The following is a 22865-nucleotide window of genomic DNA, read 5'->3' as shown; positions in this document are numbered from 1 at the left end:
GGTTCTCTAGCTCCTCGACGAAGGACCTTTACACCGCAGCGTTTTCCAGTCGGCCTGGGTTGAACCGGCGCCTGACTTTCTCCTCCTGTCGCTGGATCCTGGCAATGCGCAGTCGGATCTCGCCGATTAGGACATGAATTTGCATCCTTTGACAGATACGTATTTCGACCTCAACTGTAAGGTCGTCTTCAGTGTCTTGTACTTGACTCGACTGGAGCCCCTGGAGCCCATGGAATGCCGATGAGACCCCCTAAACTGCCCATGAAGCGCCCCTGAGATCCCCAGATCCCACTGAATCCCCATTGGACCTTCTGGGACCCCTAGAATCTACCTGAAATGCCCATGAGACTCCCAAAAACTCCCCTGTAAAACCCCTGAAAGGCCCCTGAGACCCGCTAAACCACTTCTGAGATCCTCTGGAACTCCCTTTGAACCCGCTGAGTTCCCCTGAAACGCCCTGAGGTTTCCTGAAACTTCCATGAGACCTCCTGGTATTCGCTTTAACTCCCTGGGACTTCCTTCAAACTCCCTTGAGATCTCTTGATACACCCTGAAATCCTTGGGATCCTCTGTAACGCTCTTGGAATTTCCCTTTGCGCTACGCTATGAATGCCCCCTGGCCGCAGCACCGTTGCCATAGTTACTTAGGGATTTTCTCATGCGACTAGCTTTAAGATGAATTCTGAACCAATGTATTTTGTACGAGTTAGTTCTAAATCCACTGAAATACCTTGCCAAAGACGGCTTAATTAAGCTATACAAGTTTTGGAGATACAATAGATTGTATGTTTTTGACGCCAGCACCACGTAGTAGCGAATTGTGAACTTAGGCCCTCGTTGCCAGTTTGTCTTTATTCTATTATTCTTTTATTTTGGATTGTCTTCGTGAACGAATCTTACTCACATACTTGGTTTAAAAAGTGTCATTTGTTCCCAAATAGCAAGAAGAATGGTGTTCTAGGCTGAATGACTTTGCTTAGGACACCATTCTTCTTGCTACCCAAGTAACTATTAGTACCATATTCCACCTTTTTAGACTTATAAGGCTATTACTTGGCCATGTAGAGCACGTCAGTTCCATCACAGCAGTGTATTAGCACGCATGGTGAACAATAGGACCTAGTGGTTGTTTGGGTAGTTGGGATCTAATGGTACCCGTTGAACAAAGCATATGACCAATTCTATGGATATATGGAGACAATCCAGAATATCTCCTGGACCATCTGAACCCCACATTCTGCCTTCCAGGACCACAAACTAGAGAAGAATTTATGGAAAATTGTGAAAATTTCATGGAAATCTTCAAAACAAAAACCGCATTGTTGTGCCTATTCAAAAGTGGGAAAGATATTACAAGAGCACAAATTATTACGTAAAATGCCCATGCAAGAAAATTATCAGAAGGCCGAACCGTGACTTGCAACACAATTCTGTTTTTAATAATAAAGATATCTTTTTGAATAATGACTATGGTTTTCCATTTCTGCTCAAAAAGGTCAGTTTTACGTCAGAAATCAAGCTACCCTTAAGCAAAGCTGCCCTAGAACAACTTTGTTTTGTTGAAAAACCAACAGTTTTTGGAAAACACTCACGAATCACCAACCGCTATGGGGTCGAAAAGCAATCACGATAATGTCTGCAAAAAAAACCAGAGCCCAAACATTTCGGCGCTGAAGATACGTACGGTTACATTCTGCCTCCAGGGGGGAAACAAAAAAGGTCTACGACGCAAACAAACAATATGAGAACAAGCCACATGGGTGCAGTTGGGTAAGTGTAACACGTTCGAGATGGCTCCTCGCAAAGTATACCGAGCGAACATCCGAACCAACCAACCGCTCGGGTTGTGGGACGTGAGTGGCAAAGATGACTGTTTTTCTTCTAACGGTTGCGAGCGAGCGGGAATTTCTTTCTGTTGGGATCAGCATCTTCTCAAAGTTAATGACAGCTATCCGTCCGCCGTCGTCGTCGTCATCGTCGTCGTCATCGTTGTCGAAATGTTTGCTTAGGTCCGTGTGGGAAACCAACGATGACCTCCGCACGTGTCGGAGCACGAAAAAACATCGGGATCGAGTTTCACATTTGTACAAGTGCCGAAATCTCAGATATCAAACTAACCGTAAAACGACTTGTACAGTTTCAAGCTCGGTGGGAAAACGGCAATGGATTAATTTTTACTGCTTTTGTGTCCCTGCGTGAAAAAATATGTCTTAATCAAGACGCTTCATAGAATACACAAGAAAAAAAAAACAATTCAAACATTAGATTGAAATGCGTTAGGTGTTAACAGTCGACTTCTAATTCTCAGGATTAATTAGATTGCAATCAGAAAATACTTCAAAGCTTCACCAGGAATGGAAATTTAACAAAAAGGTCAACACTGAATATCCGGCTCTGATAAATCTCACAAACTGAGCTCTGTCGATGTAGAAAATTCCGCCCCACTTGAACCGCGCGCCGTGTGGTGTGCATGTGGAAACGATGAGCAGCTCTTTCCTTAGTTGAGCAAACTTTTGGTGCTGATTTGTCGATTTTTGATGCAGCAGGTGCAATATCTCGTACACGATTGAACAGATTTCTTCGTTCTGAAAACAAGTTCGGTAATTGTATTGCGTTATCAGTTATGTACTCATCAAGTACTCACAATATCTTGGAATGTGTCCAGAAACCAGCACCACCAATAGCCTTCCATGAGGAAGAATAGCAAGCACGAAACAAGCACCAGTGTTCCAAAAGAAAACGGTTCGTTCATGACTACGAACATCATCATTCCAATAAACAGCTTTGAAAAGTAATTAAGCTTTAGAAACAGAACTCCCACAACAGGTTGAATCAGCTGAATGTACCTGATGAAAAAAAGAGAGAACTAAGAATTGATGAAATTCACCGAAAAATTTAATTTACGCAGCTGATTACCCTAAAAGCTTCACATGTTGATCGCAGATCGTTCGAGTTTCATGAATGACTTTGTCCCACATAGGCGAGGAGCTGTCCAGAGCTAAAACATACTTTAGCAGACATTCGTAGCCATGCGATATTATTTGATACTCAGATCGAACTCCAATCAGAAGTGAAATAACCGTAAAAGTGCAACATGAGAATTTACAAAACCAAATTATTCCAAACAGAAAATAGTTCATGAACCGTGCGACGGGGGCCATTCTCCCGAAAGCATTTATGATACTGGGTGGTTCAAAGAGTCGATTATCCTTTTTGTAAATTAATGTTAACATAATTTGTTCTAAAATAGCAATAGTGAGAACTGCTCCAGTTAACATGTTAATGATGGACCTAAGTTTAGAACGAATCCTTGCATCGTGGTATGTGTCTCCAGAAAACATCGACTTCTCGTTGATGAAGTCCCGTAGCTTTTGAAGTGATTTCCGATGATAGCAATAGACAAACTCTTTTGTGTAGCATGAAACCAAGGAAATAGCAAGCACAATAGACCAAACTTTTTCCAGCATGTTGGGATGCGTGTCAAGAGATTTGAGTACGCCCAATGCGAACTGATAGATAATTAACATTTGGTAACAACGAAAACAATTTCTTTGCCATAGTTCGACAAGTTCGGTAGGGACGCCTGAGTAAATAAAAAGAAACGTATTACATGAACATAAACTGCAAGAATCATATATTCTACCTACCACCAAGCAAAAGTAGTATATCCAGTGGCCAAAAACTGTCGTTTGTTTTTAAAAAGTTACGTTGCATAGAACGTACACAGGTTAATATTGAATGATGAAAATTCATATAATGAAAGGTTAATCAAACAGCATTTAAAACAGAAGGTGGATCAAATATAAAATAATTTCGGTAAGGAATTAATTCACAATAGGCACTGATTGGTTATAAAATAAAAGAATTCTCTGTAAGCTAACGAACGTTAAAAATATACAAATGCACAAGATAGAAACAGAAATTCGGCCACACAACTACTTCATTCAGATTGCACTGATGCAAGTAGTGGTCTGATACCCTAACCTAACTATTGTTAGAACTGTGTATGCGCAATTTCTATTCCTGTCTCGTGAATTTTTAAAAAGTGCTTGTCAGTCATCAACTTTCTTCAGCTCTATCAACAAAGGAGTACATTGATGTCTAAGCAAAATAAACTCATTGTTTCGCTTTTAGTATGCCTGACTATTCATGAAAGTCATTTATAGCGATCATCTGATTTAGACAGGTTTTTTTTCTCATTATTCTTCTTCTTTGTAGCTCTACGTTCCAACAGGAACTTGTCCTGATTTATCTTCCACTTAGTTTTCTTTGAGCACTTCCACAGTTAATAGTTGAAGTTTTTTCTTTGCCTGCCATTGCATCAATTTGTAAATTGTTAGGCAAGGAAAGCGATACACTATGCCCAGGGAGTCGAGAAAATTTTCCCGACTGGAACGGATGTCGAACCCGTCACCTCTGGATTGGCGATCCAAAGCCTATTCCACAATGTTAACTGGGAAGTTTTTGTCTCATATATTGAAACGATTATTGGGATTCTATCCAATATATTCGAAAGAAGAACATTAATATTTGCATTGGTCAACGGTATGAGTCGATAAGGAGAGCGTAAAACATAGCTCTGGTCTTCACAAGTTCCTACCCCATGCTTCCACGTGTCAAGCGATGACAAAGCCAGCCAGATAAGCGGTGTGTGCTTAGCTGGTAGTGCAGCCTGGACACTGTTTTCCTTCTGATTTCAGCTAGATTGAGGAGGTACGTCCCAAGCGTCTGTTTACCAAGGAGGTGCGGCTCAAACAGCGTCTGTTTTTGCTCCAGCGGCTGAGTATGAACAGATTCTCCACCGGAAGCTATACCTAAGGTGGCAGGGGACCACCCACCACGGTGAATAGGGGACCTTAGGCCAACAACCTACTGTTTCCGAAACCCAAAAAACCGTTTCAGAAACCGAAAATGAAGGATTAAGTACGCACTGATTCAACGGCAATGACTTTGAGCGCGAAACAACAGAAAAGAATTGGAACTTGGAATGCATTAAACCCTAGCCCAGCAGGGTAAACTGGCACAACTAGCCAATAAGGCAATGCCGTATGAAGCTTGAGATCTTGGGACTGAGCGGAGTCCGTTGGCCGAACTTTGAAGAACACAAATTGACAATTTTAAATTGGCATCGGGTCAAATTCTGATATACTCTGGCCTACAAAGCGAACACGCTCCTCGTGGCTCATTAAGTGGGAAACAATTAATTAGGGAATAATTGTGGGCAGATTCAGAACACGGATTCGAAACCTTACTGTTATAGCGTAATACTTAACATGTTGTTAAGAGCACTGGGTGCAATAGAAGAATAAACGTTCAGTTTTATGATGACTACCAACTTACACGGTTCACTTGTACGTCACGAAAGAATGTCTTTATCTTATTTTTACCGGTTATAACAGTGTCGACGAGGTGAAATGTTGGAGTTTGTACTGTGCATTTCACGGCCGTTGGTATTCGTTGCCTTCGGCGTGAATTTTTTGGTGCAAATTCCATTCGGCGACATGCGTGCTATGTGCTTTTATTGTTATGTATTGACGACCACCGGTAGCTGTATAATTTTGGTGTGAATGTGTGTGTGTGTGTGTGTGTGTGTGTGTGTGTTTAGTTTTTATTTTTTGGTTCGTGCGTCTGTAAATCTTGTTGCCTGTTTTTTTTCCGTATCTTTTTGGTTTTATTGTTTAGTCAGTGTTTTAGTGAATGTTGTTCATTTTTTGCTGACCTTTTTTGCACAGTAGTGCATAAAATTCCAAAAAGTACGTGTTGTGATTTTTCTTTGGTGTAGCATGGCCCGAAGTGTTATTTTTTATCACTAATTTTGGCGCTCACCATTTTGTGAAAGAGAAGTTTTTTTTTTGTCTAGAAAGGCTTCATTTTACTCTCTTTCTTTTTTTGATGAGGCAACAAAGCAGAAGGCATTTTGATTTCCATTTTGCAAATTGTTTGGAAATTTTGAGGACCATTTTTATTTTATCTGCACCACACACACACAAAATAGTGCCGATTCTGCACACTTGACGTTACCGACGTTACTCATTGTAGAGCAAGTGAACCTCGCCGAAAATGGTAAACAAGAGTGCACTTTTATCAACTCAGTCACTTGTTTTTTATGTTTGCTGAGAATCGTTGGTGGCATCGATTGCATCTGTTCCTGTTCTTGCTGCCTGGCAGGGTCGGATTATGAATGGTGCAGTACGTTCGACCCTATCCCTGTTGATGACCCGACGAAAAGTTTGAGCTGCAGACAAGTATTTACGATCATCTAGGATGTTTGGATGGTGCAATTGTTTACGTATTCGAAGGAGGATGTAGTGCATCGGAATAGTTTCATCGGAAGATATTTGCTTTGTCGTGGAAAACTCATTCGCCGATGACCATACTAAAAGGAGCGAGGAAGAAACGTAGTAAGTTTGCGGACCACGGTTTTCTGCATGGTTACTGTGATGAATATCCCAGCGTATTGTGAAACGCCGTCACCAGACTCCAACGACCTGTTTCTGTTTTTTTTTCTGCAGTTTCCAATTTCAATTTCATGTATATAAGTGTTTCTCAACCGAAAGAACAATCAGTCAGTGCTCATATGCAAAATGTTTATTAGAGTAGATATTTTGAGGTTTAATGTTTGTGTATTAACCATGGATATTTATTTATTTATTCTATGTTCATTGAACGTTCTGAAGTAATCGCAATTAAGGAAAAGATGATTATAAAATATGCATGTATTATATATTTTTATATTTCAATAATTACTTATTTCAATAATTAAAGGGGGAAGGAGTTGTTATAGCGTAATACTTGCGGTGTAATGAGTAAACCCACTGCAAGGGTTCTCATAACATGTTGTTAAGAGCACTGGGTGCAATAGAAGAATAAACGTTCAGTTTTATGATGACTACCAACTTACACGGTTCACTTGTACGTCACGAAAGAATGTCTTTATCTTATTTTTACCGGTTATAACACTTACCACGATCCAATGTTACGCGCCAACCTATGCTATCGAATTGCAAGACAAAAAGAACTTTTGCAGCCAACTGAATGCTGTCGTGGACAAGATTCCGAAAGATGATATTAAGATCATCATGAGCGACTTCTACGCGAAGGTTTGCTCCAACAACTCGGACTATGAGCACGTTATGAGACGCCATGGTCTTGGAGAAATGAGCGAAAACGGAGAGCTGTTTGCAAAGTTTTGTGGCAACAATGATATGGTGATTGGGGGATCGCTCTTTCCTCATCGACCAGTGCACAAAGTGACATGGGTTTCCCGTGATGGCGTCACGGATAATCAAATTGACCACATCTGCATCAGCCGAAAATGGAGACGGAGCCTTCTTGATGTGCGGAACAAACGTAGCACCGATATTGCGTTAGACAATCTTCATCTAATCGGCAAGATCCGACTGCGCAGAAGCCATCGAGAGGAGAACATAAAACGGGTGCCGGTTCAACACACGCCGACTGGAAGACGCTGTGGTGAAAAGGTCCTTCGTCGAGGAACTAGAGAACCGTGAAAATTTAGAAGATCAATGCAGCCTCAACAAGGACATCTTTATCGCTACCGGCGAGAATAATTTGGGTGAGCTACGCACCCGGAGAAATCAGCGGATCACAGATGACACCTGGAGGAAGATAGAGGAGCGAAAGAACGCCAAAGCCGCGATAGAGTGAGCAAAAACACAAGGAGCCAAAACCAGCTCGTCAACGCTATTCGGCTCTCGAGAACGAAGTGAAACGCTCATTAAGACGGGACAAAAGAGCGTGGGCGGACTCCCTAGTCAACGAAGGCAAGAAAGCCGCAAAAACCGGCTACATCCGTCTCCTCTACGATGTTTCACGTTGCCTTAGTGGAACTAAGATCAATGCTACGATGCCCGTCAGACACGTCTGGACAGTTATTGACCGATCCGGCTTACCAGTTGAAACGCTGGTTCGAGCACTTTGGAAACCTTTTTCAAGTGTCGGCCACTCCATCTCAGCATGATCCGTTAAGGGTTCGACGCAATCCCCCTTGTCAACACCGGAGCTCCATCAGTGTAGGAGATAGAAACAGCCATCCGTAGCATTAAATCGAACAGAGCCCCAGGGGTCGATCGCATATCAGCTGAGATGCTCAAAGCTGACCCCGTAGTATCCGCACAACTACTGCATCAATTATTCTGCAACATATGGGAAACCACGATATATCCGGCCGACTGGATGCAAGGCGTCTTAGTACAGCTACCCAAAAAGGGTGACCTGACTGTATGCGATAATTGGCGGGGCAGTATCGTTCTCAAAGTCCTCTGCAAAATGATTCTGGAGCAAATCAATGAATTCCAAGAGTCTCTCTACCTGGTGTTCATTGATTACGAAAAAGCTTACGACCGTCTCAATCACGGAAACATGTTGGAAGCCCTCAGGCGCAAAGGGGGCCCTGAGAAAATCATCGGCCTCATTGAAGCACAGTACAGAGCATTTTCGTGCAGAGTACTGCACAACGGTGTTTTGTCCGATCCCATCCGGGTCGTTGCTGGAGTGAGGCAAGGATGTCACCGCTACTGTTCCTCATCGTAATCGACGAGATCCTGGTTGGTGCGATTGACCGTGAACCAAACCTTGGATTGCTGTGGCAACCCATTACCACGGAGCACCTAAATGATTTCGAACTGGCTGATGACGTTGCTCTCCTAGCTCAACGGTGCTCTGATATGCAGAGCAAGCTCGATGATCTTGCCAATCGCTCCTCAGTGGCATGTCTTACCATCAACGTCAACAAGACCAAATCGTTGGATGTAAACACGGTGAACCCTTCCAGCGTTACGGTAGCTGGGCAGTCAGTGGAGAATATTGAAAGCTTCTAATATCTTGGTAGCCAAATGGCGGCCGATGGCAGCACCAAGATCGAGATAGGTGCACGGATCAAGAAGGCGAGGGCTGCTTTTGTGAGTTTAAGAAATGTATGGAAAAATAACTAGATTAGTCGACGCACCAAAATGCGAATTTTCATCTCGAACGTGAAATCTGTGCTGCTATACGCCAGTGAAACCTGGTGTGTATCAGCGGAGAACACGCAACGGCTGAAGGTCTTAATCAGTAGATGCCCTCGGCATATAATTCGTGCATGGTGGTCTCACAATTGGATTTCCAACGTGGAGCTCCATCGTCGATGTCATCAAAAGCCGATAGCGACAGAAATTCTGGAGCGAAAGTGGAGGTGGGTCTGCCACACTCTACGCAGAGGCGGAAACGAAATCTGCAAACAAGCGTTAGACTGGAACCCAACAGGACATCGCAGCAGAGGCAGAACCAGAGGCTCATGGCGGCGCAGCTTCAATAACGAAATCAAGCAAGTCAACAGAAACTTGACATGGCCACAGGTCAAGGCGATGGCGGGCAATCGCCCAGGATGGATATCTTTCAATTCAGCCCTCCGCACCACCGTGGGTGCCCAGGACTGAAAGTAAGTAAGTATCTCAAACTCATATCCATCATATAATATATTATTGGTAAGTAGTATCAACCTTGACTCGAACTTTATTAACTTGTCAATGCGGAACAAACTCGCTTGACCCATTCTCACCCCCTCGAAGGGGTGAAAATGGGTCAATTTTCATACACTTGTACATAGTTTTAAGGAAAAATTGACGAACTTCAAATATTGTTTTCCCATTTTCACCCCCGACAACGGTACTTAGGCATCGTGCACAAATAACGTAACGCTATAGGGGAAGGGGGGAGTCTTGGGCAGCGTTACGATTCATACAACATTTTTAAGATTTTCAGACAAAAAGCGTTACAAGGGGGAGAGAAGGGGTCTGAAAAGGGTGATTTTAGCGTTACGTAATTTGTGAATAGATGAAATGCTTCTTTAATGATTCTTTAAAAGATCCTGCTAGAACATAGGTTCCCAAACTTTAAGGTCGCGCGACCCCCTTTTGCCAGCAGACGTAGTTTTCGCGACCCCCCATAGAAATTCCCTCATTTGTTGTCTGTTACAGTAAAATACTTTACTGTCCCTCGCGACCCCCTTGATAAAGGGCGGCGACCCCCTTGATGAAGGTCGGCGACCCCCCTGAGGGGTCGCGACCCGCAGTTTGGGAAACCATGTGCTAGAAGAATGATGAAGATCTTTTTCTGCCGGAGTTGAAAAGCAGGCTATGTCACAGTTGGAGCGTGACGACGAGCTCAAAGAAATCTTAGTTGATGGAGAAGTTCCGCACAAAATATGAGTAAACACTACTACTATAGGGGAACACACCGGTGAACCTCTACAAAGAGCTGAACAAACGTTTAAAAGGCTTGACACATTTGCATAACTATATTCGAAATAGGCACTTAAGTACTTTCTTACGATGCTGAGAACAAGATCGACAATCACGTACAATCCAAAGAACAAGGAAAATTGAACAAGTTGAATGATTGTTTTTCTTTTAGGGCACAACGAAGAAAGAATGAACAAATTCTTCGTTTGGTTCACCACTTCGTCGGTTTCCGTCCACAGGAGAAAACTTTATCCGTAGGCCTACAACCGCTCACGTGTTTCTTCCCCACATAACAGATCAAGTTTCTTCGTGATTTGGACAAGTGCTTTCACCAGCTGCAATCTGCGATTATCAAACAAACCGTTTAGAGAGGCTAACTTTGGGCTGCTTTTATTGACAGCGGCAGTCAGAGGGGAGGCCGGCCATTGCGTCAAATCCTTTTCTGATTGTTTGAAGTGGCGGCGTACGGCTTTCGCTCGTGGGAAGCGCTGCTGGCTGGGGAGGTATTCCAATTCGTTTCTTCTCCACAGCAGAACATAATTGGATATGGTGGCTGGTAAAAGTTCTTTGTTTGAGTGCTGCTGCTGTTGCTGGACGGGAGATCTCGTCTCACTCAACATCAAACGATTTGGTTGGCGTGAGTCACAAAGTAATGAAGATTAATTGCATCACCATGGGCAGGCGGCTTAAATTCGTAGAACAAAGGAATGGGTTGGATTTTAATTAAAAAGTAGACTAAAAGCACGGTGCGATTGCTTCACATGGGATGATTATATTTTATAGAACATGGAACACAGAATCTCATTTCTGACGCAAAACTCGAAAAAAAAATCAAACACTTGAGAGATTACTGAAAAACCGCGACATTACTTCATATTTAACGTCCATAGAGTTTTTTGTTTTATAACTGAGGTGCTCATAAAACACTAACTAAGATGCAAGCTTTGTTCCAGTTGGGACGTTACGAACACAAAGAAAAATAAGGAAAATAAACAAGCCATTACGACTAAGTTTCACGTATAAAAATACTAAACATCTCTCGATATAAAAAGAGTAAATGCACAAGAATACTTCTATTGAGTGGGTTTATATTTTGAAGAAATATGAAATAAAGTAAAATAAAGGATTGTGCGAGAGAAAAAAAATCATAACTTTCGGGACAGCTCGTTAAAATGAGCAAATTATTATCAGTGAAAGACTGTCCAATTCTTCACTAATAGATGTTGGTTTGGATTCTTAGAAGAGGAAAAAAAAACAATTCCACCCACGAAAAACTTATTGCACGAGTTTGATCCATTTAAAAGCTGTACACTCACTGCCTAGACAATCCATTAAAAAAACGACTCAAGTTTATATCCTAATTCGAACCAACAAGTGTAAGCCACTCTGATGGCTCACTTTGCCAAGCTTCGAAGAAAAAAAATGTCAATTCGATGAGCTGTGAGCACATCAAAAAGCTGTTCTACACTAGACCGATGCTCAACACTCGGCACTTAACGTGTGTTCCATTGATCCCCATAACGATTTGTGAAAGAACAGCATCCTTCTTTTTACTGTAAAGCTCCTCATCTGCTGATGCTGCTGGTCAGGCCATCGTTTCTGCTCGTCCGCGGTCGTGTGCGGTAGCGATACGGAAGGAGTGTGAATGGTGGTCTAGAGCCGCCGGTTGAGTTGAAACTCAGACGAACCAATCTTGGCGGGGCTTGAGCTTAAAAAAATAAAAGAAACCCCATCATCGTATCCTTCCAAGTGAAATGTAGCACGAAAAATGGCAGCTCTTTGTGCAGCCCGCCGTCCATCATGCTGGGTGAGTGAGGAGTAAGAAAAAAAAAACACAGAAACTCAACAACATAACCCTTGAAAAAATCCACGGATGGATGGCCGGCAGATAAGAGTCTCGGCGACTCGAGTCATCAACCGGCAGCTCCGGCCATCCCCGCGCTGTGGGCTGTGTGCGGTTTCTGCATTTTTCTCGTGAGGGCTCTAATTCTTCTTAAATCTTTTTCTTGAAATAACTGATTACAAAGAGCGTTAGCCTATTATGAGCCAAAAAACTTTGTCCAAGATCCAGAGATGAACAAGCCAATGACTGAAAGTCTTGATAATATAGATTTTTAGTTCGTCTCGGGATCCATGCTTTACTTCCCTTCCAAAGGAAGAACTTACATTTTGTGAGTTTGTCGGGAGTGGGATTCAATCCATGGTCCTCGGCGTGATAGTCAAGTGTTTAACCATCACAACAGGTCCTCTCCACGATAAAAAAAGATAATAATAATTTGTCGAAGACCGCAACGTGATGAAATTTAGATAAATGGTTTTAGAAAATTTAGAACTCCTCACGAGAAAAATAAAAAAACGATGTTTTCTTATATGAATACCCATACAAACTTCAAACGAGTTTAGCACCGCCCAAATGTTAACAGATTTAGTTGAAAATTTGACTAGAGCATCGTGGCGCCATATTGAATGAAATGATAAGAGGACCCATCGAACTTTTGGTCATGTTTTTTTTTTAACTATTATATGTGCGTAAAATACACGTTAATACAAAAAAAAATATTATATGTGAGGATGAAGAATGAAGTTGCGTGTGCCTCTCTCGCCGGTGTTCACGACAATAAATATTCGTGGTTTTGATCTGGTTATTTGAATCTTAATACCATAAACAGTCCTAATACCATAAATCGGTTACACTAGTTTACAGCAATTTGAACTCCGTAAGCTAATGATCATTTTGAGAGTTCGAAAACGTTAAAGAAAAAATTATTACAGTAGAGCGGGTTTTTTTCAAGGTTGATGATTTGTAATCAATTTTTGCTCTATACTTAAGTAAAGTTGTTCCTTTCATACACCTCTTTCTCCGTAACGAATGCTTCGATTGAGCTGAAATTTTTACTATAACTGGATAGCATATTATATTGCAAATATGCGTTGAGAAATTATGTTTAAAATGTTTTTATTATTGAAAAAAAAAATACAAATCATCATTACTTTTTGGAAAATTTGCCAAAATTTAAGGAGATAGTTGCATACACTCATCAATATCTCGACTTCTATCAATCTGGCGGTAAAATTATGACCAGATGATCAAAAACATTGTATTTAGCTTTTTTTTTATACAGAAAGATTTAAAATTCGGTGTCTGGAACGCAAGATATTAGAATTTTAGAAATTTTCATATTTTTAAATACTGTAAAACTCAGAAAGTGCTCTACTTAAAATTTTTTGAGGTGCGGTCTCGAAATCAGCACGTAATAATGCATCAAAAATGTAGGTCATTGAAAGAAGTTCACGACTTTTGTTTTATTTTGTGAACTAGTGTTAATAGTCTCGCCCAACAAAGTCATTGTTTTTAAAAGTTTTGAGCAACTAATATATCCCCTGAATCATTTCCGTATCTTTACCGCAGCAAGTGAGAACGAATGTTCTCCAGCCAATTTTCTTCACGAGCCAACCGATCCTCTAGAAATTTGTTCAAACGGCTTTTAACGCCACCCCCCCCCCCCCCCCCTCTCTAAATTTCCTTGAAGACACCAAGAACCCCAAAACCCCAAAACGTCTTAAGCCTTGTGAAAGACCTTTGAAATTTTCATCCCCTTATACGCTCCTTAACCACCGCTGTCACAGTTACCATCATTATTACATTATTTTATGCACAATATTGGTACTGAATAGCTCGCAGGTCTTAAAGGTTAATCTAAACGACACAAATATAACTTGCAGAAAAAGAGGTTTAGTGTGTACCTAAAAAAAATCTATTTAATATGGACTGTTTCAGAAATTATAAATACACTAACGATTAACTGCCATTTCAATTTGAGCACAAAATCCAAAACAGTTTCTTCTAGCTCTTATAGTAAACATGCTAATGAAGCAAATAATACCAATTTTGCTGATGTTTCTGATAACAGTTAAAAAATAGGGCTCTGTTAACAAGATGATTAAAATTTGAAGTTGCACAAAGTGGTCAAAAACTGTAGCATAGTAGAAAAGAAAAAAATCTCACAGCTTAAATATTTAATTTCCATACACAATAAAAATTGCTGTATCGATAATAACAGATGTCTGTCGATTGGTAAGAGTATTTTTTACTGGAATATTTGATCAAGAACCACCATTACGGGCCTTCTCAATATATTTTTTTTTTGTTTTAAATTTCTCAACAACACCAGTAGCAAAAACGTTAAGCAAATGAATGTCTTAATTACTGCTTATTGCATTCGTTTTCATGGTATGACAAGCTTTGCCATCTGAAGGATTGAATGAGCTGAAAAAATAAGTTTGTTCAGATTAAATGCGTTCAGGAAAGCTAAGAAACTGTGTGGTAGTTCTCATGTTTCGTAGAAAACCTTAAAAAATAATAAACTTGATCTCCGAAAAAATGTTGTGGAAATGCCTTTATCGATTTTTCCCAAATTTTGATCAAGGCATTCCTTTGACAACTTGTTGAGAAGGCGAATGTGATAAAAATTTAGATATTTTTTTTGTATTTAGTGATAAATAATGTTGACCTTTGTGCAAATGCAAATTTGAAAAATTTAGTTATTTGTTAGAGAACTCGACTGTTCTTTTAAATATCAAGACAATTGAAAGGAAATAAACGTGCACAGCCCTCACTCCGGAAGCACTGATGATGACAAAGACGCATTTTACGCGCAGCTCAAACGCGAGTACGACCGCTGCCCAAACCACGACGTCAAGATCATCATAGGGGATCTGAGCGCTCAGGTAGGCCAGGAGGAGGAATTCGGACCGACGATTGGAAAGTTTAGCGCCCACCAGCTGACGAACGAAAATGGCCTACGCCTCATCGATTTCGCCGCCTCCAAGAACATGGCCATTCGTAGCACCTTCTTCCAGCACAGCCTCCCGTATCGTTACACCTGGAGATCACCACAACAAACGGAATCGCAAATCGACCACTTTCTGATTGATGGACGGCACTTCTCCGACATTATCGACGTCAGGACCTATCGTGGCGCTAATATCGACTCTGATCACTACCTGGTGATGGTTAAACTGCGCCCAAAACTCTCCGTTATTAATAACGTACATTACCGGCGGCCGCCCTGGTACGATCTAGAGCGACTGAAGCAACCGAATGTCGCCACCGCATACGCGCAGAATCTCGAGGCCGCGTTGCCAGACGAGGGCGAGCTCGATGAGGCCCCTCTAGAGGACTGCTAGAGTACTGCGAAAGCAGCCATCAACGATGCAGCCGAGAGCACCATCGGGTACGTGGAACGGAATCGACGGAACGAATGGTTCGACGAAGAGTACAGAACGGTTTTGGAGGAGAAGAATGCAGCGAGGGCGGTAATGCTGCAGCAAGGGACTCGACAGAACGTGGAACGTTACAAACAGAAGCGGAAACAGCAGACCCGCCTCTTTCGGCAGAAAAAGCGCCGCCTGGAAGAAGCGGAGTGTGAAGAAATGGAACTGCTGTGCCGTTCCCAAGAAACACGGAAATTCTATCAGAAGCTCAACGCATCCCGCAACGGCTTCGTACCGCGAGCCGAAATATGCAGGACGGAGGCCTCTTGACGGACGGACGTGAGGTGATTGAAAGGTGAAAGCAGCACTTCGATCAGCACCTGAATGGCGTGGAGAACGTAGGCACGGGAGACCACGGCAATGGAGGAAACGACGACGCCAGTGCAGCGGAGGACGGAAATGAACCAACTCCCACGCTGAGGGAAGTTAAGGATGCCATTCACCAGCTCAAAACCAACAAAGCAGCTGGTAAGGATGGTATCGCAGCTGAACTCATCAAGATGGGCCAAGAAAAGTTGGCCACCTGTCTGCATCGGCTGATAGTTAGGATCTGGGAAACCGAACAGCTACCGGAGGAGTGGAAGGAAGGGGTAATCTGCCCCATTCACAAGAAAGGCGACCATTTGGAATGTGAGAACTTCAGGGAGATCACTATTTTGAATGCTGCCTACAAAGTGCTATCCCAGATCATCTTCCGTCGTCTGTCACCTAAAACGAATGAGTTCGTGGGAAGTTATCAAGCCGGCTTCATCGACAACGGACCAGATCTTCACCGAACGGCAAATCCTCCAGAAATGCCGTAAATACCAGGTCCCAACGCATCACCTGTTCATCGACTTCAAGGCGGCATACGACAGTATCGACCGCGCAGAGCTATGGAGAATCATGGACGAAAACGGCTTTCCTGGGAAGCTGACTAGACTGATTAAAGCAACGATGAACGGTGTGCAAAACTGCGTAAGGGTTTCAGGTGAACTATCCAGTTCATTCGTATCTCGCCGGGGACTGCGACAAGGTGATGGACTCTCATGCCTACTCTTCAACATCGCTCTGGAAGATGTGATATGCGACGAGCCGGGCTCAACAGCCGGGGAACGATTTTCACAAAATCCTGTCAATTTGTGTGCTTTGCGGATGACATGGACATTATTGCCAGAACATTTAGAACGGTGGCAGATCTGTACACCCGCCTGAAACGCGAAGCAGCAAAGGTCGGACTGGTGGTGAATGCCTCAAAAATAAAGTACATGCTGGTAGGCGGAACCGAACACGACCGGATCCGTCTGGGTAGTAATGTTACGATAGACGGGGATACTTTCGAGGTGGTGGAGGAATTCGTCTACCTCGGATCTTTACTGACGGCTAACAACAACGTGAGCCGTGAAATTCGGAGGCGCATCATCAGCGGAAGTCGGGCCCACTACGGGCTCCAGAAGAAACTGCGGTCGAAAAAGATTCACCCACGCACCAAATGCACCATGTACAAAACGCTAATAAGACCGGTGGTCCTCTACGGACACGAGGCATGGACCATGCTCGAGGAGGACCTGCAAGCACTGTTTTCGAGCGACGCGTGCTAAGGACGATCTTTGGCGGTGTGCAGGAGAACGGTGTGTGGCGGAGAAGGATGAACCACGAGCTCGCTGCACTCTACGGCGGATCCAGCATCCAGCGGCAGCCACGAACCGAGTACTGTAGCGTACTATTGTTGATTATGTCTTGTCTTAAATGTGATGTGGAACAAATAAATGTATGTATGTATGTTCCCTGGAAAATATTTAGGAGATTCCTTCAAAGCTACAGAGATTCCATGAGAAAATCAACCATGGATTGCTTCTGAAATTGCTGCCTAGTATCCTTCAGGGGATCCTTCTTCCAACGATTTTCTTTATATTTTTTCAAATGAAGTCTTGTTTGCTTCCGAAATCGCTCCATAAATTTCTATAGATTTTTTTTTAAGTTGCTCTACAGATTCCAAAAGAAATTTTCTGAATGATAATTTTAACCTATCTTCAAATAAATCCATCAGTAGAGAACATCACCCCGATGTTAATTAAGAAATACCATCAGGAATTCTTTTGAATAAATATTAAGGATTTTTGAAGAAATTGATTTCTACAAAAACAATCCGATAGGCAATCTTAAAGAAACTCATGCATAAAGATATTGCTTCAGATATTTCTCCAAGAAATCCATTACAAAATTTTCCATGGATTGTTTTCTTAATTACTGTATGAAAGCGTTTTGAAAGTCTTTCAAGGATTCCTTTCTAAAAATCTTTCACGATCTATCTTCAAACATTTTCAGGTATTTTTTAAAGAAAATGTTGCATGGATTCGCTAGAAATTGATCCAAGGAATCCTCTGGAAAACCCTTCATGGACTTACCCAGAAATTTCTACGATTTTTTTTCCAGAAGTCTTGCAAAATCGCCAGTAATTCTTTCAAAATCAGAATTCTTGAAAAAAAATCCATCAATGTTTATTTAAAAAAAAGCGGGAATCTATTGATAATTTGTTTCAGAAATCATTTGGATATTTATTTGAAGTTTTTTTTATTTTTTTTTGTATAGATGTTTTTAGAAATAACTCCAGAATTTGTTCCAGAAATGCATCACGTAATTTAAATTATTAACAATTATACAAAAGCTTCTCTAAAGATTCGTATAGAAAACCTTCTATGCATTCCTTCCAAATTTTCTCCACGAGTTTTACTAGAAATTTCTTAAGAGAATCTTTCAGAAAGTTTTACACGGATGCCTTCAGAAATTACCTTAGGGTAATTTTTCAATAGTTCTTTTAAAGTTTCCTCCAGGTATTTATTTAGTTATTCTTCTAAAAAAAACATCTTCATAAATTTCTCCAAGACTTTATTTTAAAAGTGTTTCATGAATTACTTCAGAAAATCGTTTAGAAATCCCTTTGGATATTTCTCCAAAGATTCTTTCTTTCAATAATTTCTCCAAGTATTGACCAAGTATTTCCCGAGGAAATGTTTTCAGGAATTTCTTCATTGATTCCTTCATAGATTCTCGCATGACTTCTTTCAGTTATTCTAGCAAGAACTCGTTCTAGGATTTCTGCAGAAATCCTAGTAGAGATTCTTTCATAATTTTATATAAGCGATTCTTCAGAATGTATTGAATTTTCTCCAGAAATGATATCTAGTAGTTCCTATAGTTTTTTGCCTTTCTCGTACAATTTAGTGTACTGAAAGGCTATATGTAAGTTCACACAAAAACGTTTTTTTCGTTTGAAAGCTCGGAGGATCAAGTCACATATTCCAATCAACTCAATTCGACGAATTCAGATGATGTCTGTTTGTGTATGTATGTATGTATGTATGTATGTATGTATGTATGTATGCTCCCAAAAATCTAGTTTTTAGAACACATTAGGCTTTCACGAATTTTAATAATTTTTGCTCAATTCCTACAGCATTTCTGTCAAAGAAGCAATTAACCATCAAACATTAAAGAATATGATGCCGTTTTAGAATGTTCAACTTAATAAGGATATTAGGGTGTTTTTCAGGTTTTTAGGATTACAAATGTGATAATTACATGTTTTGCCTTTCTCGTACACCAAGGTGTACCGAAAGGCTATATGTTCACTCCAAAAACGAAAATTTGATAGAGCCTCCGGAGGGGTCAAGTCTTATATACCAATCGACTCAGCTCGACGAATTGAGGTGATGTCTGTGTGTGTGTATGTGTGTGTGTGTGTATGTGTGTGTGTGTGTATGTGTGTGTACAAAAAAACTCACATCACTTTTTGGCAGTAAACCTACTCCGATTTCAATGACCGACGGTACATTCGACGCGGAATCTGGTCCCATTGTTTCCTATTGAAAATGGTTCGGATCGGTTCAGCCGTTCCGGAGATATGGCCATTTAGGTGTTCCGGAACGGTACCCCAGGAAGGGACCAGATTTGAAAATGCATAGAACCTATGCATGCGACACATCAAACCACGGCATTTTCGATAACCTGATGAGCGGTAAGCAGAAAAATAGTCTAAGACCATATCTGAACCGGTAGTGTTCCGGAACCGGTTCCGGGTGTCCCGCCGGAAGTGGCAAATATCAAAGTGAACCAAACCCATGCATGAGACACATCAAACCACGGCATTTTCGATAACCTGATGAGTGGTAAGCAGGAAAACAGTCTCAGACCATATCTGAACCGGTAGTGTTCCCGAACCGGTTCTGGGCGTCCCGCTGTAAGTGGCCAAATATACAATTGTACCAAACCCATGCAAGCGACACATCAAACCACGGCATTTTAGATGACCTGATGGACAATGAGCAAGAAAATCATCTCAGACCATATCTGAACCGGTAGTGTTCCGGAACCGGTTCTAGTCGTCCCGCTGGAAGTGGCCAAATATACAAGTGAACCAAACCCATGCATGCGACACATCAAACTACGGCATTTTCGATAACCTGATGAGCGGTAAGCAGAAAAATAGTCTCAGATCATATCTGAACCGGTAGTGTTCCGGAACCGGTTCTAGGCGTCCCGCTGAAAGTGCCAAAACATACAATTAAACCAAACCCATGCATGCGGCACATCAAACCACGGCATTTTCGATGACCTGATGGATAATGAGCAGGAAAATCATCTCAGATCATATCTGAACCAGTAGTGTTCCGGGGTTCCCGCCGAAGTGGTTAAATCTGAAAGAGAAACAAACCCGTACATGCGTCACATCAAATAGCGGCTTTTTAGATTACCTAATGAACGGTCAGCAAGTGTTTCGGAATCGGTTTTGAGTGGCCGGAAGAGGTCAAATGTAAAAGTGAACCAAATCCAGGCATGTGACACATCAAATCGTGACTTTTGCGATAACCTGATGAACAGTTAGCTAGAAAATAGCCTTACGTCACTGGTAGTGGCCCGGAATTGGTTCAGAGAGTCCCGTCGAAATTGTCAAACCCTGCATGTGACACCTTCAATTTGCAGCGTTTTTGGTTAACCGATGAGCAGTTAACAAGACAATAATGTTAGACCTTATTTGGTTCAGCCGATAGTTACCAGGAATCAGATCCGGGTAGTAAAATGTAAAATTTAACCAAACCCATGGATGCGGTACATCAATTCACGACCAGTCTTGTAAACATTCGACACTTTTTACTACCTTCATTTCGTTGCCGCAGTCGGGTGTCAGTCGGCTTTGTTACATTCGTGCGCTATCGTTACCTCATACCTACATACAACACGAGCAGTAGAACGAAGACTGATCACGACTTATCGACAACCTGATGGAAAAATAGGGTCAGACCACATTAGATTCCCGGTAGTGTTGCGGGTTCAGCGGTGGCTTCGAAAGTGGTTAGAAGTAAAAGTGAAGCAAACCCATTCATGCGATATATCAAATCGCGGTGATTAGGTAAAGGTGAATAAATAGCAATAAAATATTCTCAGACCATAATTGGGACAACCGGTAGTGTCATGGTCCATGACTCGTGGAATCAGATCCGGCTATCCCACCGGAAATTACCAAGTATAAAAATGAACCAAACCCATACATACGACACATCAGATCGCAGATTTTTTGATAATCTAATGAACGGTTAGTAAGAAAATAGCCTTAGATCACATTAGAGACTAGCTGGTGTGTTACCCGAGCAGAAGAAAATAACAACTGCATAACATATCAAGGTATTACATATTTAATACTACCATACCTTGATATGCCCTTCGATTTGATATTACCACCCACCCTTTGATATTACCACCTAAAATAAGAGGCAAAATAACAAAAACGAATACCATAATTTTGTATGAATAACACCTGGAAAATAACAAGTCTTGATATTGCAATACTGGGTGCATACCTCAAATTCCAAACACACTGTCAAGTGCTAAATTTGTTATCCACAAGGTATTGAATAGCAAAAGAATAACAATTCTTAGTATTCAATTGTACATTATTTAGATACCTCTATTTGTTATCAAGCAGGTATTCCATAACACATAAATAACAACTCTTATTATCAAATTGTACATTTTTTCGATACTTCATTTTATTATCGATAACCAAATAATAACTACAAATAATTAATAGTTCAAATCGAACATTTCAGGATCAATAATGGAAAAGGCTGCATCCACATTTTTAAAACAAACATGTTTCTGTCGACTTAGGGCCATTGAACTCCATCAACACACCTCACCACCACCAACAGAAAGCGATTTCTGTTAGTGGTGGTGAGATACGTAGGTGAATCCCAAAAGACCCTAAGTCGACAGCAACACGTTTGTTTACGCAATGTTGATAAGGTCTTTTCAATTATTGGTCTTGATTTTTTGAATAATTCAATTTGCATATTAAGCAGGTATTCGATAACATATGGGTGTTCTAATACGTAATACATTGCTTGCCTTACTTTCACGAACCAACCGTCCCCATTTAACCCTTCAGGACACGCGCGTCCTGAAAGGTTAAACGTGACAAACTTTTGGTGCCATCAATATCCAAAAAAATCTTTAACAGATTGTCTTCTTATTCTCACACGCATAACGTCATCAGTGCGACAGAACCTGCTTCTCAGCTCAACGCGGGTGGGGTTCCGTCGTGTACTGAGTACACGTCAGCGAAAAACAATGCGCGCACCTCTGTTTGTTAAAGTCACAACTTCAAAGATTTAAAATATCGTTGGAAATTTTGCTTGAATAACGATTTTGGTTTAGTGTTCTTTTGAAACTTCTACGTTTACTATCTGAAAGCTTCCTCTGCCTTACCATTTTGCATACATATATCGTTTGTCTGGCACAAAATGCTCAAGGAAGTTAATGTTGCCATTATTAAAAAAAAAGGTTCGCAAAATAAGCCTGAAAATTACAGATCCAATTGTCTACTCACCAGAAACTTGCCCGTACCTCGCTTCTTTTCTATTGCGCTGTAGAAATATCATTGCGACAATGATTTTACATATCAGCGTATCTTACATGATCGTTTTCATCGTCATCGCTAGACCAAATCATACGCCTCATATCTGAGTGCCGATGAATCATTTTCAGTGTCGTTTTATCACCTAAAAATAAGAAAAAACATCCCAAATCCCAAAATTAATTCCCCCTTACCCGTTTGGAAGTGATTCGCCATCTAGCCGCAATGTGCTCAAACCCTAACCAGCTTTCGCTGATGAAAGGCACCCCTCTTCTGTGGACGGTGGCGCCTTGTTCGGCTGGCTACGGGATTTTGCATCGTTAGCCGTTACCTTCCACGAGGGGTAGCTAATGAGCACTCCAGCTTACGCTGGTATCTGTCCGGCTGTTTTGCAGATAGCGAACAAAGCACTCCGCAGTCCACGTGTTTCGTGTTGTACGCCTAGTCTCATCTGGACA

At 41.5% G+C, this 22865-nt stretch overlaps 2 protein-coding genes across 3 annotated transcripts in view; both read right to left on the bottom strand.

The window, feature by feature from the left end:
* Positions 1-22865, bottom strand: part of LOC109411327 (dipeptidase 1) — a 911905-nt gene that overhangs the window by 846999 nt on the left and 42041 nt on the right. The gene's annotated exons all lie outside the window — the stretch shown is intronic.
* On the bottom strand, positions 1506-4045 carry LOC134292148 (uncharacterized). 2 transcript variants are annotated; one of them, XM_062860949.1, is made up of 4 exons: positions 3648-4045; positions 2917-3583; positions 2645-2846; positions 1506-2585 (listed from the first exon to the last, which is right to left on the bottom strand). In XM_062860949.1, the coding sequence occupies exons 1-4, from the start codon at positions 3751-3753 to the stop codon at positions 2346-2348; spliced, it is 1215 nt and encodes a 404-aa protein (XP_062716933.1). In that variant the 5' UTR covers positions 3754-4045; the 3' UTR covers positions 1506-2345. The 2 variants fall into 2 exon arrangements, with proteins under 2 accessions (XP_062716933.1, XP_062716934.1); XM_062860950.1 differs by having other exon boundaries at positions 2917-4045.

This window comes from Aedes albopictus, chromosome 3, assembly GCF_035046485.1.
Source record: "Aedes albopictus strain Foshan chromosome 3, AalbF5, whole genome shotgun sequence".
In the NCBI taxonomy this organism is placed as follows: Eukaryota; Metazoa; Arthropoda; class Insecta; order Diptera; family Culicidae; genus Aedes; species Aedes albopictus.
This window is presented reverse-complemented; position numbering and strand designations above follow the sequence as displayed.